Here is a 22,876-nt window from a genome sequence, read left to right as displayed (position 1 = left end):
TATCTATGGCATGAGAACCAAGATCTGGTCCTCTTGCCCCATCCTTCCTTCTCTTTCTATCACTACCTTTCCCTTCACAACCAACAAAATCAAGAGTGATTCGCAAACTGGACATGGAGAAGGCCTATGACCATGTTTCGTGGGAGTTCCTGATGCATATGTTAAGATGAATAAATCTTGGTGACTAATGGTGTAGATGATTCCAAAATGCATTTCTTCACCAACTTTCTTGGTTATGGTGAATGGCAATCCAAGAGGTTTCATCAAGTCTTCTAGAGGATTGAGGCAGGGTGATTCTCCATCACGTTTGTTGTTTCAGTTGCTTATAAAAGTATTAAGCATGATGCTGCTACTGATGAGGGCTTGTGTAATGGCTTCAAGGTTGGCAATGCTTGCGATGCAGTTTCCATATCCCACCTTTTATTTGCAGATGACACCATCATTTTCTTGGAGGATGACATCAAACAAAATTTTCACTTTAGAGGCATATTGCTATTTTTTGAAGTTGTCTATGGGCTAGAATGTAAATGCGCAAGAAATGTCTCGCATTCTTGGCTGTAAGGATTTTAGCTTACATATACAGTATCTGGCATTGTTATTGGGATCCACTCATATAGCAAAAACTGTTTGGCATTTAATGACACAAAGAATTGAGAAGAGTTTAAGCAGGTGGAAGATGACCTATTTGTCTAAGTTAGACTTGCGTAGTTGAAGCATGCTCTCTCTAATCTTCCATCTTCTTTCTCTCTTTGTTTCCTGTTAAGTTACTTTAATCGAGTTTCCTTTATTATCAGAGTTTTATTTCTTTTTTTACTTACATAAGGGTATTATTGTTATATACAGTTTATATTCAATATAAATACAATGGGTGTAGGGTTTCTATTACTACAGAAATCTACAGCCCCTCTTTGTTTCTTTCTTTTGCATTCTCCTTCTTCTCCTCTTCTCTATTCCTTCTCTCTTCTTCTTTCTCTCTTACTATTTGCTGCGGGTTCTCTAATCAGCTTTGTGACATGGTATCAGAGCAGATCTAACTACTTGATTACTTGATCCTATTGCTGGTTTGAGAGTCCCCTAGTAACCCTACTTCTTCTCTGGTGCGTAGCCACCTAAAGCTGCAATTTTTATCTATTTTCTCTTCAAGTCTTGATACATATGAGATTAGAAGATATCAGATTCATCAGGTTTGGTTTATGAACATGGATTACAACACTTACTGATCAGCAGATTCAAGAATCAGAGTACTCTATTGATTATGGTTGACTGGTCTTCCTGGTTTTCCGTCAAACATATAATTATTTGAATCGTAATTTCTGGTCAAATATTTTCTTCTATACAACAGTCTCTATTTATGAGTTTTCAACATCTCTTTGGTTAATTGATGGAGCCAATTACATCTGATTATACATTAGTGTTGCTACTTTGTTTCTTGCACTAAAGTTTCAGCCTTTTTGATTAGTGGTAGATATATTTATATTGAGATTATCATCATGAGTGATACTAAGGCTCCTATAGATAGTATCAATGTTCAAATTACCACTATTAAATTAAATGGATCCTCCAATTACTTGTTATGGGCCCAAGCTGTGAAGATCTATATTAATGCCAAAGGGAAACTTCATTATCTTACCACAGACCCTCCTGCTGAAAATTCTAGAGACTATAGTGATTGGATGAGAGAGAATGATACACTTCTGGTGTGGGTTATGGAATAGCATGGAATCATCCATCGCTGCTAATGTCATGTTCCACACAACTGCTAAGGGAGTATGGGATGATCTTATGAAGAGTTACTCACAAGACAAAAATATGTCTAGAGTTTATGAACTATATGAGAAGATCTTTAATTTTAAACAGGGAGACAAGTCTCTTGGAGAGTATTATAATGCTTTGAAAGGAAACTCAATTAAAGTAACTTAACATTTCCAATCCCAATCTCGTCAGCAAAAAGACTTGAGAGCATATAAAAGATTCTCTGGGGCAATTGGGATGACAATCATCTAGTTAATTGGAGCATTGTAATGGAAGAGATTTTCAGACAATCAATCACATTAATTGACATTGAAATTTACCGTTTTATGAGATTGGTCTAATAAGGTAAGATATAAAGATTCTTAATTAGTCTAAGGATATGTTCACCAAAAGTCATAAAACTTATCACGAAAATGCAATCAAGTCCTAAAACTTGTCAAATTTGTGCAATCGAGTTCTTTCGTTAACTCTGTCCAATTCAACTAACGGAAATATTGACATGACATTTTTTATTACTTTCTCTCTCCCACATGATGCTGACGTGGCTAAAACAAGAAAAATAACCCCAAAACAACGTTGTTTTGATCCAAATTTAATTTTAATACAAATATCAGTTTGTGTGTGGGACAGAAACAGATAACTAAGATGATTCCTCTCCCTTTTTTTCAGTTCATTTGGAGAGAGGAACAAGAGGGCATTCCAAGGAGCTGAATCCTCTGGGGATTCCTTTAGGGATAATGGGTTGTACAGCCTTCACTTTTGGTATAGCAGGAAAGCTAAACTACATACATTTATTGGAAATGCTAGAAACACTCTTTTGTGCATAATTCTCTCTATGGGTGACGTGCTGTTTTGTATAGGGAGGGTACCGCCTTGTTACCTTCTTAATGAAATTTTATTTATCATGAACTCAACTAAGTTTATAAAATGTTAGAACTCCAGCTGTAAGCTTGAGCTGATCGCTGTGCCATACTCGCAAGAGAAGGTTTAGTCAGGCAGATTTGCCATACAAATTAAGAAAGTGGATATCTAAAAGCAAAAGGGTTGGAAATGGTTGAAGTAGGAGTAAAAGGGGCCTAATTTATCATTCTGAACGCCCTCATAGACGCAACAAAAACCATCAATGGTTGACTCCTAATAAAGGCGTGTAAAGGAGATGCTTTTTGTCTGACCAAAAAATAAAAGGAGATGCTTTTTGTCTGACCAAAAAATAAAAGGGGATGCTTTTCGGCTGGGCAATTGACAAACAATTCAGAGAGTTCCAAATGTGCAAATTATTATACATGCCAACAGATACCATCAATAGTTAACTCCTAATAAAGGCTTGTAAAGGAGATGCTTTTTGCCTGACCAAAAAATGAAGAAGATCCTATTTGGCATGGCCGTTGACAACAATTCAGAGAGTTCAAATTGTGCAAATGATTTTACATGCCAACAGAGCGGAGGAAACTCATCATTTGAGCCACAAATCATACATTTTCACCTTGATCTTGTTGGTATCGAAGGAGGTTACAGCAAGAATCAAATCCACAGTTAATATATTACCATACATCACAGAATTCTTCAGTTGAGGAGATTTTGGCACTTTATTGTTCAGTAAAGACTAGTCCCAAACCTTATATGGATCAAACGCCAACGGACAGATCTAATTTGTCATTTCAAAAGACTGAAGTTGAACAACGAAGATTATCCCCATGAGCTCAAATTGCTTCTGGTGGTTCAATAACCTAAAGTTTTCAATAAACTAGGAGTAAACTCTTTATCAAACGCATGACTCGAAAATCCTAGGAAAATACTTGATTCCATATGGAACAACTGAAAAGCTAAATAGGCAACAAAAGCCCAGAGGTCTCTGAATTTATACTCCATTCTCATAGAATGTGCAGAACTGATGTTTTGTGGAAGAATTTCTCATACAGGATATACCTCTGGGTACCACATCAATTTAATTATTCTTTTTATCAATTAAAAGTTTATTTTCCACCGTGTGATGTCAAAAATGCATACCTCAAATTTGTCACTTAACAGAAACTATTTATCAGAGTATTACATGGACCGAAAATGCCGTGAAATCTCATGACATTGTTACGATTCTCCAATGCATATAATCCAAATCTAGATCGGTTAGCTCATACAGAATTGGGATTTTTGAACTCTGGCAAATTTTTGACAATGTGCCGTGCTCAAACAACCATAACATATCTTCTTTCCTTTTGAATTTAAATAAAAGAACAAAAGAGATGAAATAATTATCAGCTTTCCTCTTTCAACATAAGAGATGCAAAGAAACGACACGTAGGGATCCTAAAGTATACCTGGCCTTGAAAAGGTTGGCACATCTTCTCCAAACTTGCAACATTGCGAGAACATCATCTAGGTTAACTTCAGTCTTGAACCCAATACGACTTAGCAACTTTTCACTTCTCACCTATTGAAAGGACAAACAGCGCACAAGAAACAACATATGAAGTTTTGCCAGCAGAGGCCTAACATTATAAAGGGAAATAAACGGCCTCGATTTCGGTCATTAAGAATTCAACGCATGCCAAATTGTTAGTTATGCTTGTTCAATATGCTTCTCAGAAACATGTCAATGAGTGAATGTCCCTTCAATATCATCAAGATGATTGGCAAAGTATATACAGGATCCAAAACTTGTGCTCATTAAAGAAAGCAAGATATATGAATATTGTTTACTAAGATCACAGCAATCAACATAGAACAAGTTGAAGTAAATAGGAGCATATAGGGCTTTGACCTCAGAGCTAACCAAGTGGCATCTTTATAAACAGACAAAGAATGAAAAGGTAAAGAATAAAATTGAATCTTGTTTCTACAGACATTACGAGTGGAATGTTGAGATAAAATTGCAAACAGGAAAGTAAGCTAAAAGGCGAGACTATGGCCCAAGAAGTAAAAATTGCCTAACCTTTGGGACGGCATAGGGAGCAGAAGCGCCCAAAATTGAGCGCACTGCCTCACAATCATAGAATAAATCCTTAGGGCAGTGGAGATCATCATCCATGCTTGATACTACCCACTGGAGATCACAGATGTTGTTCATAAACGATGACTTGAAGGGTATTGGATCCCCATTAGATGTAGGGTTGCAATAACCTTTTACTTTATCACAATAAAGATGTTCCCAGTAAGTATCAAGAACCTCCAACAGATATTTGCTACTCTCCTTATTGCCTTTTATAGAAAACTGGGATAACATTTGAACTAGCTCTTTTGATTCCCAATCTGTCACAACCAACCCAGGGGTGATAAGGTCCATATCCAAAAGCATTCTTTTAGAAGTTTCAGGATGTATATCAGTAATACTCTTCTGGAATTGAACTACTTGCAGAAAATCAGCAATACCCATTTCCTGAAAAAATTCCCTCCACTTCATCTTTCCGCAAGAGAATGACTTGGTGACTGGATGTTTCAAATAGGATGAGTCAACCACATGCCATCTCATGTCTGTAACATTAATCAGCTGACGTATTTTTATAGGATTCCCATAATCTTCACTGAAATGAATTGGCACCTCAACAATGCGTTTGAAGCCATAATTTGTCAAAATTAAAGCTTTATTTCTCAACTCTGATACAATTGAATCCCTGTCAACCCAGCAGCCAGATTGCAGGTGGATCATCACAAAGCAAACATATTCTATCATTAAGTTCTTATCCATGCTATTCCCGTCAATGGATAGTGAAGGCAAGATGTGTACTTTAACAATTTCATGCGCTGATAGCTGCTGAACACCAATTTTGTGAAGCAACTTTGTGACATTATCCACATAATCCAGATCCAAACATGAGATATCATCTGTCACCGAGAAGAGGGCAGGGCTTACAATACGGAGTTTCCTATACATACTGGGAAATGCTCTAAACCCATGCTCACCATCAGATCCACTGCTCATGCCATCAGTATGCAACCATATAGTACCTCTGTCTAGTGAACTGTAAGTACCATCAGAAAGCGGAATAAATGCAATTTTCTGAAGGTTCTTTATGAGATCTTTCTCCATTCTAGAGACATCAGCAACATAACCAGAAGACTGAAATGACATCGTGTAAAGAACATTTAGCAAGCGACATAACCAGGACAGACCAAGTGACTGGAGACCATTTTCCTTGTTACACAAAGAAGACAAGAGCTGCTGAAAAGTTTTGGGACCATATTCCTCAATACCTAATGCCCTTGCTAGCGGATCAGACAGAATTATATCCTTGTTCAAGAACCCAAGGCCAAGGTGCTCTTGCAGCAAATTATCAGATAGAAGTGTCCGAGCCTGCTCATCCCAACCTCTCAAAACCTTACATGGAGGAACCCACTTGCTGCAATCTCCTTCCAGGAGTAAGCAATTTGACATGCGGAGCCTGGAAATTATCATCCTTGGAAGACTAGCAAAAAAGCCATGTACTTCACCAAGTAGTGGAACAAAGCTCATACATGCTGAAATAGCCTTACCTGGATTCTCCCTAAAACAAGGAAGGGCACAAAAGATTCCTTCACACTTGCAAACAACTCAGGACACTCTGACAGTAACCATTGGTTCCAGGGACTATCTCCATCCACTTCCTCTCTTGATGAGGGAAGTACAAAGTCACCTTGGAGAATAAATTTTAAACCGTAAGTTCTCAGAGGAAGAAATGCAAATACTGGCTGTTGCGCTAGAAAGGGGATGTAATAACCACAATCTCCTTCCTGCAGTGTAAATGCCATCGCAATCTCGGTAGTTTGCACATCATGCCGAATGAAATCTGACTGCAACTTTCGAGAAACTGCCAACCATGTCATTTTGTCTTTCCCATGAGATACCTTGACAATATTATCCCCCAGAACCTCTTTTCTTATAATAATCAGTGAATCGTTCAGCATGTTTCTAAACTTAATACACTGGAGACGATGAAGAAAGAGTAACAATGATGGATGAAGATTTGAAAACATAGCTAAAATGCTTTTCATGGCACTTCCTTCCGACAGTTTTGGTCTAAAAGGGAGTACAATACAAGTGTTCCAGCAGCTACCATTCATTTCATCAGAATCACTAGAAACCAGCCTAGAAAATAAATTGACATTGCAAGCAGGGATAAGAGTTGGCAAGACAAAACCAATTTGACCTTCAGTTATGTCAAACTTCACATGAAATCCATTAGAATGTATCTCTGGAGCATCTGTTACCTAGAAAGTTATTGAGCAGAGTCAATTACGTCGATCTTAACTCACAGTAATCAGACCATAAAACAACCTGATTTCAGATGATTTGTTATGGCTCTACAGAAAATCATACTTACATTTGAAGGGAGATGTAAAAGGACAGAAGATATAAACACAGCTCGTGCACAGAGCTGTTCCAGTTTATTTTCATGAACATAATATGAGATGATAACGTTGGCCTAACCTTTTCTATATTAATCTTTGTAACATAGCACTATGAGAATATGCTTTCTCTCCAGACAAAGGAGACAAGACCCTTATACTCTCATGCAATTAAACAACAATGTTCACGTTGACTCCGATTAACAGATGAAGACTGATTTCTCAAAATGTTAAAAACAAATTTCTTTCCAATTAACCATATAAGCAATGAGATCAGGTCTCAACCACCTTCACCTGTATCTGCAAGCAAGGTTCCTACTTGCCAAGAAATACCAGTTGTGAATATTCACTATCAAAAAGGATGAGTCAACTTGATGATTAAGCTCTCCAAGGATTTAAACCTTAAGGTGTAATAACATATAATGGAGGGTTTTTCTAGCCTTGCATCAAATATAGAGGACATTCATGCGCCTAATCCATAATTTGCATAGAGCAATTCTAAGCATTACAGACAGCTACATACTCAAAAGTCTCACCGGCCTTTCATACTTAAAAATAAGGCATTCACAATGATTCTTAACAAGGAAAAAGAAAGTTAATCGAATGCTCTATCCTTCACCTTGTTTGATCCGACACTTTGGATTTGGTAGCATATTGGGAATGAATCAAGTTAGATTGCACTTCTAAAGTTCAATGAAGACATATATGAAAGACCACAAGTTCTTAGTAAAATCTACAGTGAGCACTTAAAATCAGCGATCAGTTCTTGATTGGATCCTGCTGCTCAAAGGGAGGAAAGTGCACTAGATTCCAGGTCGATTTCTAAGTTATAATCTGAATCACCGAAAACTCTTGCAGAAGCAATTGTTGGATTATAATGTCTCAGTGCTGCTGGTTTTTCTACTGATGTTCCTCTGTTCTGTTTTCTTCTTATGGTTTATTTTTCTTGCTAAGTTGGTTATATTATGCAGCCTGTATTTTTGTTATTTAGGAAGTGAATTAGCACGTTTAGGTGCAGTTATATGCTGCATGTGTGTGTGGTTTGTAAGCAGTTATTGTTCTTGTTTAAGTTGTCCTGTACTTGACAGTTTCCTTAGAGAACTGATGTATGCAAGTTCGTGTTCTGTTTCTCTGTGCTTCTCTTCCTCATTCGAAATCTATAGCTTCTGGTTTTCTGTTTCTTGTTTACTGTTTGATCAGTAACAACAGCATTCCAATACAATGATAATGTTGCAGAATAACTGCTTGTTGCTTCTGTTTCACACATGTATGTGCCCAGGCTTCTTGCATGTTTGAGCACAATAAGTGCCCGGTGCAAATGCATACTCTGTGTGTGCGTGTGCGTGTGTGAGAGAGAGAGAGTCATTTTCTCTTTTATTCTCTTTCAAATCACTGTGAAGTTAGTCGAATGACATAAAGGCAGAAGCAGGAAAAGAGACTAAGAAAGGATGAATAACAGTAATGATGGCTCTTGTAACATACCCGAAATACTGATTTGAAGCCTATCCCTTTCTGCCCAATGTATCCAGCACGAGATCCTTTTTTTGTTGAATTTCCAACATCACACAGAGATCTGATGTTTTCAGCTGAAAAGCCTCGCTCGTTATTTAAAATAATGATACCTGAATCTTGAAGAATAAATGTTAAAGTTGGTTCCACATTTTCCAGATAAACATTATCATCAGCGTTTTGGACCTGAATCAAACGTCAGGAGATGCAGTCAATACACCATGATAGAATGACAGGTTGCCTTTGGCAATACAAACGTACATACACAAACGTTTGCACAAACATTAAAAGATGTCAGCATGTTTGCGCAACTGTAAACAATGTTTCTGAGAACACCACAACAAAGAGAAATCATGTGAATCAATCCCTAAAAATTGACAATACATATTGAAACAAACTGGAGAACTTCCTTATTTTTCACAGGATCGTCAATGCAATGCCCATGAATAAAACTTCACAATTCACCTAGCGAGCATACGAATTGCAACATGTAGAGAATATAGCCATATCTTTTGTGTATAGAGGTGAACATAATGGAGATCAAGGCCATATATACATATACATGCATATAGTAATTTATTAACGTATGTATAGATATATATCTATGTATTAATGCTCATCAACTTCTTCATAAAAACTCTCTTCTCAGAAAGAAAGCTTGAATTATGTACTTGTTTTCTTGCAATCTACAAGAACAGATGTCCAGCAAAAAGTTCCAACTCTGTGGTCAGAAGGTCTCCTATTTTGACTCCATTGAGAATATACTATCAGATTCTAGCTTGAGGGGCTGCAACTTCTCCACGCATCATTCCACATATGTGAATTTGGATACCGTTTCTCCCCACACTAATTTTATCATCTGCAGGAATTTCTATACCATATTTCTTTTGTGGCTTCTGATAATTTCAGTTCCTCCCACATATTATGCATCTGTCAGCTTGAAACGGTGAAAATAAGACAAAACTCATTATAAAGATTAAGGATATAAGTTACGTATTAAGGTAACCTACAAATGCCTACACTAACTCCAATTGAGGTCATTTCCGAGTGGGAATTTTCCAATTACAAGAATGGATAAACGACATGACCACTAAAGGTCATCACTGACCATAAATCAAACAATTAACTAGAGCAAAAGCATAAGTAGGTATCCAATGGGGCAAATAGATATTGTAAACTCACAGCACTATCTTGCTAAATGATGACTGCTACTGGAGAGAAAAAACTAAGATTAAAGAAACACAACAGTGAACTTACTAACTCAAGAAGAAAATGAGAATCCTGAGAGTATAACTCCTGGGAAAGACAATGAAGTGCTCTCCCCAGACGGGCATGTTGCTTTTTCAACAAGCTACTGTCTGTACTAGAAAGACTAGGATCAAGACCAAATTCTTCTCGCCTGATAGATTCAATGATTGAGCAAGCGTCCTCATATTCAACGGTTTCGTTTTGTGCCAGACCCTTATCTATGCAGACTTCTGGACTATCAGAACTTTGACAGATTTCATTATTTATGATACTCTGACCCTTAGAAACAAGAGAGAGCACAATCTTGTCTTCTTCCGCAGGAATTGATTTTTGTGGATTGTATATAGCAGACAGTGAGCCTGTGCTTGACTTAGAGGCGTCAGCTTTGAACAATGGAGCTTCACAGGCCTTACATATCTCACCATCAGTAGAGGAGCAGAAAACACGGTAGTCATCAATCCACTCCACAACACCGAGATATAGTCCCACTTCATGAAGCATGATCCGTTCCTCCATAAGCTTACATTCTGACAAGATGGTTGAAGGTACATGTTTAATGACAGATTGCATGCCGTATAGTAACACATTAGCAGCAAAAGTACGAAACTCTGAAGGAATATAACCAAGGCATTCAAGAAAATATCTCGATGCAACAAGCACTGCATTACACGTGCTAGTGGAATTCTGGAATGATCTACTAGCATAAACTTGATCCAACAGCTTTGACGTACCGGCTGCTTTTTCTTGCATCTGAAGATTCCAACTGTCAGTCCCTTCCTTATGTTCCAGATGATCATTGAAGATGACTTCAAATGCACGACGTGCATGGCATTTTAAAAGAGACACAGGAACATATTTTTGTCCCCCAACTATTGAGAACAAAGAGAGCAATTGAACGGCTGTCTGGAAAGGTGATAATTGAAGGGCACATTGCAGAAATGAATCCACGCTAGCTGAACTATCAATCCGGATCACATTACCATCTTTTGTCACTATACACAACAAGTCTGTTCTATTAACTTCATTCAACAACCATCCTACAAGAGGGCCAAGATGTGGAGCGAACTCAATCTCCCAATGTGACCAATGACTTAAATCTGACAGCATGGGCGCCCTTAGTAAGACTTCAATTGCATCCTGAGATGAGACTGATTCCAATATTCCTATTTTCGGTGAGACATCAGTTCCTCTACCAATGGTTTCAAGTTCAACCGCAAAATCATCATCAAGCGCCAGCATAGCGTGACCATGGGCACCCATCAATGTCTGAGAGAAAAGGACGCACTTTGACATTGCGGTACCTCTATAATCCCCAACAATATTTAGAAAATCCTCCACTGAACCAACTTCCATTTTGAAACTGAGATTGGGGAATTGCTTCAAAAGCAATGTTGAAATCATCTGTTTGGTCACTACTTCACCGTCCCACAAGCTATTCAATGCTTGTGATATTAGTACCATCAACTGATGCTGCAGCATGCAAACCTCAAAGTGGGACTTCTCATAAATGTCACCATTCAAGAACTGTTTCAGCCCAGTAGGCATGAGAGATATGTGTTCCGTCAGAAAACTGAAAAACTCTCCATAACCGAGTGACTCAAATTCATGAACGAAAAATTGCTTTGCCAGCCAAGGGCCACAGTCAAGAAGCTTTCTCAACAAATTAACTCTCATCTCCAAAACTGATTTGCTGTTGCTTGTTTTCTCATGATCAAGCTGATAATAAGCACCAATTTCTCTGGCAATGTCTTCAACAGTGACACCTATCAATTGATAAGTAAGTAGATGATATCACAAGACTCGTCTATGAAAACGCACCTCAGCATCAACTGCACAAGTGTGTGACATCTCAGAAAAAAAAAATGGAAAATAAAGGTGAACATTGAACAAGCCGTAGCAGCATACAAGCCACCTTGGTAGAGTTTCAATCGAGCACATTTCTAAAAGATCAATTGGTCCGTTGTCCTTGAGAAACTCAAGAGGATCAAATGCATATTAATATATCTCAATCCCAAATCGAAAAATGAGTACCTTAGTAAATAGTAGATAGTTCATGATAAAATTCAAATATCCCAGGGCAAGATAGCCCAATTAAAGATGTATAGATGAATAAAATTTCATCCAAATGTCATATATCAAGATAAATCTCCATGATTCAGTCCTACAACTTTGTTCTAAATTATAGTTGACTCCATTGCTTCCAGTCAACTTATACACGTAGTCTGTCCATTTTTCTTCCATAATCATGCAGAGACTGTAACTCAAACATTTTTTTCCATATTGATCACATGCCACTATCATTAGTCAATATTTGCCCAAAATGAATTCCCTACACACATAAACAAATGTCATGATTTTCTGCATCATTTATTCAAAAAAAAAAAAAAAAAAAAAAAAATTTGCCTATTTTTCAATTATCCTATTTTCTAAATTTTAGCTGAACCACTGATTAATCAAACAAGTACTTCAAAAAATCCAGCCCATCCATTGTTATAACATCACAAAATTCTGTCAAATTTCCAAAATGATGTTAAATGAATGTTCTTTCCAGAGCTTAAGCAATCAGCAAAATTCGTTTATATCTTAAATCGGGCAAATCCTTAGTCCTCCCTGTTGCATTCACATAAAACGCAGCATAACCATGTAACAACGTCAAGCAAAGAAGTGATGACAGGAATTCAATGATAGAAAAATAGGAAAGAAAGAAAAATAACAATGGGAGGGATCACTAGGATTTAAAACTTTGGCATAAGAGACAAGATTAATGGGCCCATTATGAATATCAAACATATATTACACGCGACGATATTAATGGATGTCACTCCAGTCAAGTCAAAGCTTACACAAATAAACTAAATCAATTTCACATATCATCTGCTATCAGATAAAGTGACCAAGTAAGATATTACCAATGAAGCCAAAATCTTCATTCAACAAAAAGTACTTCAAGCAACCACTATTTTAATTTTACCAAGTAAAACCTTCAGACCCCAAATACCCCAAATAAAACAAAAATTAATAACTAGAAGTATTTCGAGCAACCCACTATTTCAAGTTCACATGCTATACATTTATTTTGTTTTACATAGTTGTAACTTCTAGACCATTACATCACTTTGTAATTTATACAAGATCAGTGATAAAGAGTTGCAATTTCCACATCGTTCTACGTGAATTTAGTAAGGCATCATATTCTCGTGCCAAAGCCAATTATGCTTGCTTGTCTCTATTCGAGAGACTGCCCTTCTTAAATGAGCAAGATCTGATGTATTTGTGTGCATGGTACAATAAAAATGAAAGTTAGGCTGACGCAAGGAATAAAGGAATAGTCCAAAACACGTGCTTTCAGATAACTGTACTACTGTATAGACGACGAATATGTGGATAAATGACTCAGGGACGCATGCTTAGAGATGATACTTTTTGTAGGTTTTGCACTGTGCCGAGCATTGTCGGTTGTACTCTCTAAAGTAGAATGTATATCTTTGCTTTCAGGCAGGGGGGTCGAGAGAGTGATCCCATCTGCCGTTTGTTTACCAATAGCATCATATACATCTTCCAACTTTCCACATTTTATGCAAGTTACCTGCGATCAAGAAAAAGAAGTAACCAATTGGCAATATAATAATAAGAGCAGCCATGAAAACTGACTTCCACAATCTCATGATATGATAACAAAAAAGGTAAAATGTCATCCGACCGTCAAAATAAGATCAAAAAAGTTGCAAACTAGAAGTTGGAAAAAAAACAAAATAGCCCTTCCAGAAAAGTTTTAGTTGGTGCAACGTAATAAAGCCACCAGATGAGTTCTCACCCCATTTGTCCAAATTCAGCAGTTCAGACAATCTGCAAAACACTCTCTTGCTTCACCAAGACATTAAATCGGGCACATTTGATAAGACTTATACGTTTTGCTTTTTTCAAATCCTGTGGCATGCAGTTGACTTTAGTTTAATAACAAAAACCTGAAACCCTTTCAAAATACAAATGTGACTTGTAAATTTGCATTTTTGTCCATGAAGTAGTTGCGCATGGATAAGTTTTAGCATTCTTTTAACTTTAAAATATTTTCTAATTCACATTTTTTATTAAAAAGGGAAAAAGTTGGGTTTTAACCAAAATTTTCAGCTTCTTAAAATAATTTGATGAGGTCATGGAACAGATAACTGGAGGCATATTAAAGATGCATGGATGGTGACAATCTTTGTAAATTGGTTTAAACTGCATTTCCTGGCTGAGCATTAACTACCATACCTCCATTAGGTAATGCTCGCCACTGCACGTTTATTTGTTCGTTGTAATGTCTATAAAAAGAGAAGAGGTGAAGCCACCAACGGATTTCCTTTCTGGAAGGAGGGGAACTATTAGATGCTCATAACTTTCACCAGGTTCAGTGGGATGCTATTTGGAACCCTTCTCCTCAAGAAGGGGCAGGGAGAAAAGGTATAGAGGGAATGCATGTTTAGGAAATTCTTTTCGGTAGAAAAGTTTTAGAATGTTTGCTCTCTTCTAGGACAAGATCATGGAAGCAGGGTCTGGGATCACTACTACACATTCCTGTATTACCTAACTTTCATGGAACAAGACCGCAAAAGCATGCAGGTGTTGCAAAACTTCATCTGGATTCATGTTTGGTACTCATTGTCAGAGAGTGAAAATCTGGGCTGAAATAGTGCACTTTGTAAAATTATCCACAATTATTTGCTATTGTAGAAGATAAGATGATCTGCTGCCATCCTATTTGCTACATGGGGGATTGGACAGGGACTTACAGATTCGATTCATCTTCGGAGAAACTGTCATTATCAAAGACCAGAGGAGAAGGGACAGGCTGAGAACTGTGCTACATGACATAGCAACAGAAGACTTATTGTTTTACAATACGATAAGGGTCTGACAAATAAGAGTAACATTTCTTTCCCACGAAGGTTATGTTGGAGGTCAAAAGCTCACTCCAAAGTCCTTGTTTTTGTTTCTAGGGAATCCGGACACCATGTTTATACAATATATGAACAGGTTATAATGTGAGACTACCTCAAACTGCTAAAGCATGTAAATGTTGCTTTTGCAGGAAGCTGTGAATCCTCTTCTGCTTCATTGTCAAGAAGCAACAGAGATTGGATCCAACTTCATATCATCGTCTACATTTTCTAGGGTTATGCCACAACTTGTCAAAAGGTTTCACATGGAGATTTTGTGGGACTATTGCCAACTGTTCTAAAAGCTTAAGCTATTAGATGATGGCATGGTTTACTATTCAAATATTCTAACATCACAAGCACTGGAAGTGGTGCCGAGGAAATAAAGGGAGAGAGAGTTGTGGAGGTCTCCTCCTTTATGTGTAAGGTAGACTATCAGGTCCCAAAAAAATAAAAAAAAAGATTAAATCTTTGAGGAACAAGATCTGCAGTAGCTAAAAGCTATCATGAATAAAGATCAAACAGAACTATGACTTAGTTCTCTTTTCCTCTGTTTTCTTATTCCCCTTTTTATGTGTTCCAGTTGCACTTGTATCTGACATACATCACTCTGATACTTCCTGAATACTTGACTGTATCAGGGTTTATTATAAATTTTCATTACCTAACACAAAAGAAGAAGCCTTTGGTAAAAAGTTAACTGAAGGTATTAACTAGCAGCAACTCCCAGGAACACAGATTGAACAAGTTCCTCCAGAAAAAGAACAACTTGCTATTCCTTTATGTCAGAGGAAGATTTTATAACCATACCACAAGTTCGCTTAGTGACAAAAAGTAGTTTTAGGTAGACCAACTTGTTACCTCTAATAATATTTGCTCCTATGAATAAGATGATTCGAATATCAGGAGCACTTAGAGTACGTTTCCGGTTTCAAAATGATGGAAGCAGCTAAAACTCTAGATGTTCAGACAAGAAACAGCCCCTCTGACTTTGTCCTCATCCTACTTTTCCCTCATAGCTTCATGTCCTACTTTCATAGGCTCCTCTATAGCCATAACTTTGCAGAGAAAAACAAACTATCAGAAACAGCTAGCATGTAGAAGTCAAGGTGTAAAATGGAAATAGGTAATATCTTTCAGGAAGAAAATTGAAAAATAAGGAAAAGATATACGGTAGAGGAAAAATAAGGAAAAATATGGCCGACTCACAGCGACATTTAACAACCCGACCAAGGGATATGGAAGCATGGCGCAAATCTTGCGTTGCCTTTTCTTGGATACTTCATACATGTCTAGCATTTTCTCGATGACCTAAAAAGATACAGAACCATTTGAGAAGCTCCGCATGCTAAATTCTAATAAACCACCAAACCACTGCCGTAAGAACCTTTCTAACATTATATACCTAGTCCAAAATTCCAAGTGCATCTATACTTCATGCATTTTGTGCGTATTGAGTCGTGATGGTAAAAGCTTGAGTAACTAATGCAAGGGAGTCTGCGGATCCACCTCTTCCTATAGCTGAAATCAGATTAATGAAAGAGGATAAAAGATAAAGTCAACCTGTGACTAGATCTAGGTGGTGACAGGCCAAGGAAATGCATATAAGTCTCTAATTAAAAATTCTGAAAGAACATATTTGGAGTTGAAGTGCCAAGTATCCTATACAATCTATGCCAAGGTAATCAAATTGCATTAACATGACTAAATCAGACAAAAAGCATTCAGGCACAGTATTGGCTATTATATTATAAGTTTCGTACAAATTTATATTGTTTGCTTCCAGTAATAGTTATTGTGACAGCCCTATTACCGCCAAAGCTATTACAACCAAAGCCATAACAGTCATTCCATAAGTGCCCAGCCCTCTTTTCTCTCAATTTACTCGTATCGGATTATTAGAAACTTACTTACACAACTACTCATTAGTAGTATTAATGATGATTATACTAATGCCAATGATGATTTTTTAAAATAAAGTGATCTAACATAGATTCAAATAATTACACACTATAATAATGATGGATAAATTGAGAAATAAATAATTGCTATAAATATTGTTATATAAAAATAAATATAGTATCTCAGAACCATTATTTTTAAAATCGCATGATTCAAGACCCGAATTGTTTGATTCAATCCGATTCACACACAAAGCGATTCAATTCGTGGCATGGCTATGAATCAGAAATGCATCAGAATCGCAAGTGGATCTTACGATTTGATACAATTCAAAACGGCTCAGTTAGACTATACATTTGTAATTGTTAGGCCCCAAAAGTTTTGGCACTATTCTTTATACCATAGTTATCAGAATCGTATAGCTCTCGATTCGTACCATAAGGTTTGATTTGATTAGAGGCCCTAGCAATACATATTTATTAGGTAAATACCAAATCACCTAAATCATAAGCAAATCTATCGATTCACTAACGAATCTATGATTCAACACGCATAAATGGAGTCAGATTTTTATAAGTTTATCCATCAAAATGATGTTAACTTTGTCATGTTTTACTATATATGCTGAATTTTGATAGATGTAGAATAATTACAATTAAATTTTGCACTCCGCAATGCAATGATAAATGAAATGACATAACGAATGGTGATTTATATTTAAATGTAGTCTTTATGTTGATAAAACACTCGGAAATCATATCTTTTTATGCAAAGCGATCATCACATGCACTCAAAATTAAAATTTCTTTTTCCAAAATCATAAGTTCTAAGTCAAAACTTTACATCTTAAAATATTGTTTATATAACTTATGAATTTCTATGACACAAAATACTAATTTTTGGTGCTTTACCAAATCTTTACGACTTTAATCATGATTTATAAATTTACAATTTCGATTCACAATGCATGTCTCGATTCAACAATATTGTGAATGTTTACATATCACAATTTCAGTGACAGTGGAGTCATTTGAATTTCTTGCATCAGTCATTCGGGTTTATCTGATGCACTCGCGTGATATCTCTCTGAAATTTATATAGTCAGATGCCATTTTTACATTTTTTTCTATATTTTTGCAACTAATACGTGAGCTTCAATAAGACATCCCTCTTTTCTAGTTATTCTAAAGGTTTCCCCGAATCTTGTGATTTACGATTTGATTCAATTCATTATTCAGAAAATGAGCTTTACGATTCACAATTCGAATCTCGATTCAACAACATTGCTTATACCACATAACATTATATTACATATATAACTCATTCATGGTAAAATTAATATAAGAGTTAATTAAAATCATGTATGATTATACCAAATTCCATAATTTACTCTGAAATAATGCAAAATACAGTAATTAAACACTATATCTATATTTAACTCTAACATATCGTATATAACAACATACAATTTTTTAGAAATGTAACTCTATTTCTTGTATGATGTTGTAATAATATTCAGGTATTAAATGTAATATATGACATAACTAATAGTATAATTAGTTCAATGATAAAGAGAAAGTATCATTTAGCTGTTACTATATCATAGATTAAAGGCAATTTAGATCTTTTATCTCTATCCCTTACTACTATTATGTGAAACTATACAAAATAATAACCATTTCATTACCAAAACCAAACAACGTAATAGCTATTACATTAGTATGTTGTTATAGCCGTAACAACCATATTACAACCTAGCTACTAAAACCACCAAAAGTATACATAGTTTCAACTATTACTAGATATCAAACAGACAAAAGACCCTACTAACCGAAATTTTATATCCCATTTGTAACCCAATGGTATTGGCATTTGAGCATGATAGAGAACAATCACGCAAGTTAAGCTATTTTCAATGTAAAAGAGTAGCGTGACTGTAGTAATTCAACCAAAAAAGTTTATAGTGGAAGCACTTGTACATAGCACATGAAACTAATAGCTATAGGGTGGAAAACCTCCCTAGAACAAAAAATTGTATGTTTTCATTAAAACCCGAAAAGCCAGGAAAGGATTTTAAATGGAAGTTCTTTATTTAATGGCGTCAATCATGTCAAGGAATGAAAACCATGAACTTACCTCGGAAATAGACGATGCTTGACATGCCTCCTTCCATGTTTTCATGAAAACTCTCATATTACTAGTCTCCAGAACCAGACTAGCACCTTTCTTTCTTTTACCCTTTTTTGTGTAATTGGCTTTATTTGTCAGAAATTTGTCCCGCTCTTCCATGTCTCTTTTAAGCCATTCTGCATCAATGTGCATGTGTTGGTCTGATTTTTCATCTCGATTACAATCATCATCGTGCTGCTTATCTTCATTTGAGAAGTTATCACCATCTTCATCATCTGACCTTGAAGAAACGAAATTTAAGTCCTTGCCACTATAATCTTCCTTCAATGCCATACATATATCAACTGGCCGCTGCTCATTAACTTCTTGTGTCAGCTCCTTCAGATATGTCCTCAAGCATGTCTCTTCCGATCTCTTTGCATCTAAGATAAAGGATATATGAAGCCTACATATACAAAAGGAGAAAAAATAATGAAGCCTTCATTAATAAAGCACGAGTTAATGGTTGCAACAATTGTAACGTATTTAATTTATGGTTGAAAATTTAACTATCCATGGTTGAAATCTCGTTATAATTTATTGCCTGATCATAATACAATGAGCTATTTGTCGTTGTTCCCTCATTTTGACTTACCATCTGATCTAACATAATTCAAGGAGCCATGACCTAATGTGCCATCTCGTGGTAGGAATCTTTAGACAACAGGAAAGATAAAAAGAATATGCCAAATAGCTTTGAAACATTCAGAGGGTACCAGAATGACTAATCACTCCCAATTAGAATAACAGGTGAAACTAAGGTGATCATATTCGAAATTCAAAGCTCAGAAGGGACATCTACCCATCCAAAAGCAAATGTTGATAGATAATTAGTCCGATGATGGAAGTGGACAGGTTCCTCATACCTTAAAGTCTCTAGTTGCAGTCCTCACTCACTCTGTACTCCAGCACGAGGGAAAAAAAAAAAAACCAGCCAGAGCTCCAATTGAAGCATTCAAAGTCAATGCACAACATAAATAATATATTATCAAAAAGAGATGGCACCATGCAGCAGGGTAAGGCAGAGATCACCTCCACTGTCTCTACCCTGCCTCAGCATTGAGAATTGTTCCCCAACCCACCACGCTTTCCATACATCAGTTGTGTATTGTTTTAGCAAACAGGAGAAACACTCAAAGATGCATAGGCCATTCACTAGGACGCATTAATTGACTTGAACTCCAAAAGGCAGACTAGTCATCCACATGCCCGATGAACCAAAAAGATCTGTTTTCTGCAGTTACTTCAGCGCCCCTAAATAAGCAAGTGGAGTCGTTTGTATATTCTCAAAACCGCGACATGACCCTGGGTTTCTATTAAATCAATTTCTTGTTCATCCCATTTTCCTATAATTCACTAATCCTAAAGATAAAAGGTTATTATTTTTGCAAAATAGAACACCCTCAACTAGACTAGTTCGACTATACAAAGCAACACCATATACAGAAACTGTGCCTTTCAAAATCATCAACTGCTCTTCCTATGAGAATTTAGCACACAGAATCAGGAGGAGTGCATAATAGAGGTAAACGTTTAAGTAGTGAACCCATATGGGGAAATTTTCCCTTCAAAAGGGCTTCTTTGCCTGTGCTAACTATGGAAAGTAGCTATCAAGCAGCACTAATAATGAAGTAATTGACTTATAGTAATCTGTGCTGTTTCTCTGAAGAATTTAATACTTAAAATCTATTACCAACTTGATAAGCAAGTCAATTAGTATCTGGGAAACAACAGTGAAATCAAGCTGTAGAAATAAGCATCCAAAGCTATTAAAACTAACTCTATTTAAGTTACATTCTCAGTCCTCTAATAATTTGAAAATTGCAATCACTTATCTTTGTGTCCAAAAATCCAAATAGCTAGAGAAAAAAATCATCAACAACTTTGCATAAAGGACAAAGGGTGAAACATATGCAATAGCCAATAGTAGTCAAATTCTTTTCTACAGAAAACAATTCTCAAGGAGTTGGAAATACCTACTTCTCTAAGCTTATAAAGTGGTCAATGAAGCAATGAAAAAGAGTCAGATCAGAACAATTGCATGGACAAGCGATGAACTCTACATACCAAATCAATCTAATCTATGTTACCAGCTAAAACAAATTAAAACCGAAAAGTACACACCCCAGGTTCTGAATTCGTACTCCAAGCTTTTCCACTTCTGAGACTGATTTCTTTTCGGCTATAGAGCTGAGGAGGTCCCCAATCTCAATGTTTTTCCTACTCTTGTGTATAGATATGTATTCACCAAGATGACATACAATCTCCTCACTAGTTATCTCAAACACTTCAATCACATCACTGTTCAGGGAAAAGTAATGCACAACAAGCGGATATTGCAAAAAAGAGCCCAATTCAAGCTCTTCAAATCGTTCAATGCCCTCATCTTTGCAGATTGCCCTTTCCAGATCATACAATGAGGCGATTCTCCGGGTTTCCACAAAGCAATGGATAAATGAATTTATCTGAAAAATGTTAAACAGACAGTGAGTCAAAAGGAAGAAAGTCAATGTTCACAGGTGTATCATTTACAAATAAAAATCTAATGGAGGAGAGGCAAAAGATCTGCTTAAAAGACCCTTCCAAACATAGATTAAACTTTATTTGTAACTTATACTAGAGAGAAACAAATAGAAACCCTATCTGGGTGTTGACTTCCTCAACTTTTCTATCATTTGGATAATCATTTATCTATGCATTCTCCATGGTTACTTCATTAGTCCCACATTCTTTCAAGAAAAACCACAAGTAGGTTGCAGCCATATGTTAAGCAATCATGAGAAAAGCAAAGGAAAGAGAACGATGATGAATCGTGGTCCTTGTAGACTATTTGAACATCTTATTTGGGAAATATTTGCTGGGGGAAGAGTAATAATGCATGAAGAAAACTTCCTTAACCCAATGGGTTTCTCAATTAAATAAATAAAAAATTTGGTGAAATCGCCTCATCTTTGCAAAGAACCCACTAAATTGACCCACAAATGTATGTAACTCAATTAAACAATGGATGGAGTCCATTAGCATTGTGTTCCATGAATTTGATGAAGGAAACTCATAAGAACAAAAATTACATCAGTAAAAGCACATTAAGCGCAATTGTTAGGAAAGCAAGGAAAAGGAAAAGCAAAAGGCCAAAAACCAGCAAGCTCATGGCCTCCACTAACCATCACAGTACCCAGACCTTAGAGAAAGAACTTAACGAAGAAGTTGACTTAAAGTCCTTAGGGTGCGTTTGGTTCGGTTTTTAGGGAAAGTCTATGGGGAAATGCAAAATCCTTTCGCTCAAAGGGGTTTAGTGAAATGCTAGTTGTCCTAAGTCCTGCCAAGCATCTTCATTCCCTACCGCTCCCAAAAAGGAAAGTCCAGAAAAAAAAAAAAAAAAAAAAAAAACTACCAATCCAGATTGCAGAGAGAAAAGGCAATCACAGATCATCCATGGAAATGCAACCCAAGCTCAGCAAAGTTCTCTGATTAAAAAGCCTACTGCATGAGCGCTGAGTACAACATGATAAAACAAGAGAGAATTTTCCTAAGCCATTACTCATTCGACACACTCTCAAGCAGTCTCAAAACAGAGGAGACGAAACTTTAATAACGTCACAAAACCTTTACCTTTCCTTCAACAGCCATTAAGCTCTGAAGAGCGGGCACTTGCTGCATGCTGAGTCCAAAGGAGCTCCACGATTCGACCTGCAGAGCCAAGACCGCGGCCTGCGAGACCTTCCAGGACGAGACGCTCTCGCCAGCCGCGAGCAGATCGCGCCGAGCCTTCGCGACGGCCCGGTCAACACTCTCCAGCCACTCCACGTTGCTCGGAACAGAATGTTGCTGATGCTGGTGAGCATGATGATGATGATCTTGCGGTCTCGTGAGAAGAGCCGGAGGAGTCCAGGCTGCAGCGGCAGGATAGTGAAAATTCTGGTGTTGCTGCAGAGGAGGCGGGGTCCACGGCCGCGTCCGCCAACTTTTCCGCGGCCGCGGCCTCTTCCGCGGCCGCGGCTGGGAGGGCTAGGGCGTATTGGCGGTGACCGGTCCATCTTCTTCGTCGGAAGCAGTCG

The 22,876-nt window shown here is 36.9% G+C and overlaps 2 protein-coding genes across 3 annotated transcripts in view; both read right to left on the bottom strand.

The window, feature by feature from the left end:
- LOC104456209 (protein NO VEIN) overlaps nucleotides 1-6,256 on the bottom strand; it is an 11,963-nt gene extending 5,707 nt beyond the window's left edge. For both annotated transcript variants that reach the window (XM_018874958.2, XM_039306139.1), the window contains exons 1-2: nucleotides 4,682-6,256; nucleotides 4,068-4,180 (exon numbers count right to left, since the gene is read on the bottom strand). In XM_018874958.2, the coding sequence (XP_018730503.2) occupies nucleotides 4,068-4,180; nucleotides 4,682-6,199 (1,631 nt within the window). In that variant the 5' untranslated portion in view covers nucleotides 6,200-6,256. The remainder of the gene's footprint in view (nucleotides 1-4,067; nucleotides 4,181-4,681) is intronic.
- Nucleotides 6,216-22,876, bottom strand: LOC104439133 (protein NO VEIN-like). Its single transcript, XM_018874961.2, has 9 exons — nucleotides 22,431-22,876; nucleotides 20,943-21,283; nucleotides 18,786-19,224; nucleotides 15,957-16,058; nucleotides 13,249-13,414; nucleotides 9,838-11,591; nucleotides 8,554-8,766; nucleotides 6,265-6,933; nucleotides 6,216-6,230 (listed from the first exon to the last, which is right to left on the bottom strand). Exons 1-9 carry the CDS (start codon nucleotides 22,476-22,478, stop codon nucleotides 6,216-6,218), a joined length of 3,747 nt encoding a protein of 1,248 aa, XP_018730506.2. The 5' UTR covers nucleotides 22,479-22,876.

Source organism: Eucalyptus grandis, chromosome 1 (genome assembly GCF_016545825.1).
Source record: "Eucalyptus grandis isolate ANBG69807.140 chromosome 1, ASM1654582v1, whole genome shotgun sequence".
NCBI classification, from domain to species: domain Eukaryota; kingdom Viridiplantae; phylum Streptophyta; class Magnoliopsida; order Myrtales; family Myrtaceae; genus Eucalyptus; species Eucalyptus grandis.
This window is presented reverse-complemented; position numbering and strand designations above follow the sequence as displayed.

Excerpts from the sequence above, each read along its gene's own strand:
- LOC104439133 (XM_018874961.2), bottom strand. The coding sequence starts at position 22,478 with ATGCAGCAAGTGCCCGCTCTTCAGAGCTTAATGGCTGTTGAAGGAAAG. Across the intron at positions 19,225-20,942 it reads GTACGAATTCAGAACCTGGG|GCTTCATATATCCTTTATCT; the intron begins GTGTGTACTTTT and ends TTGTATATGTAG. Across the intron at positions 13,415-15,956 it reads TCGGGTTGTTAAATGTCGCT|GTAACTTGCATAAAATGTGG; the intron begins GTGAGTCGGCCA and ends TCTTGATCGCAG.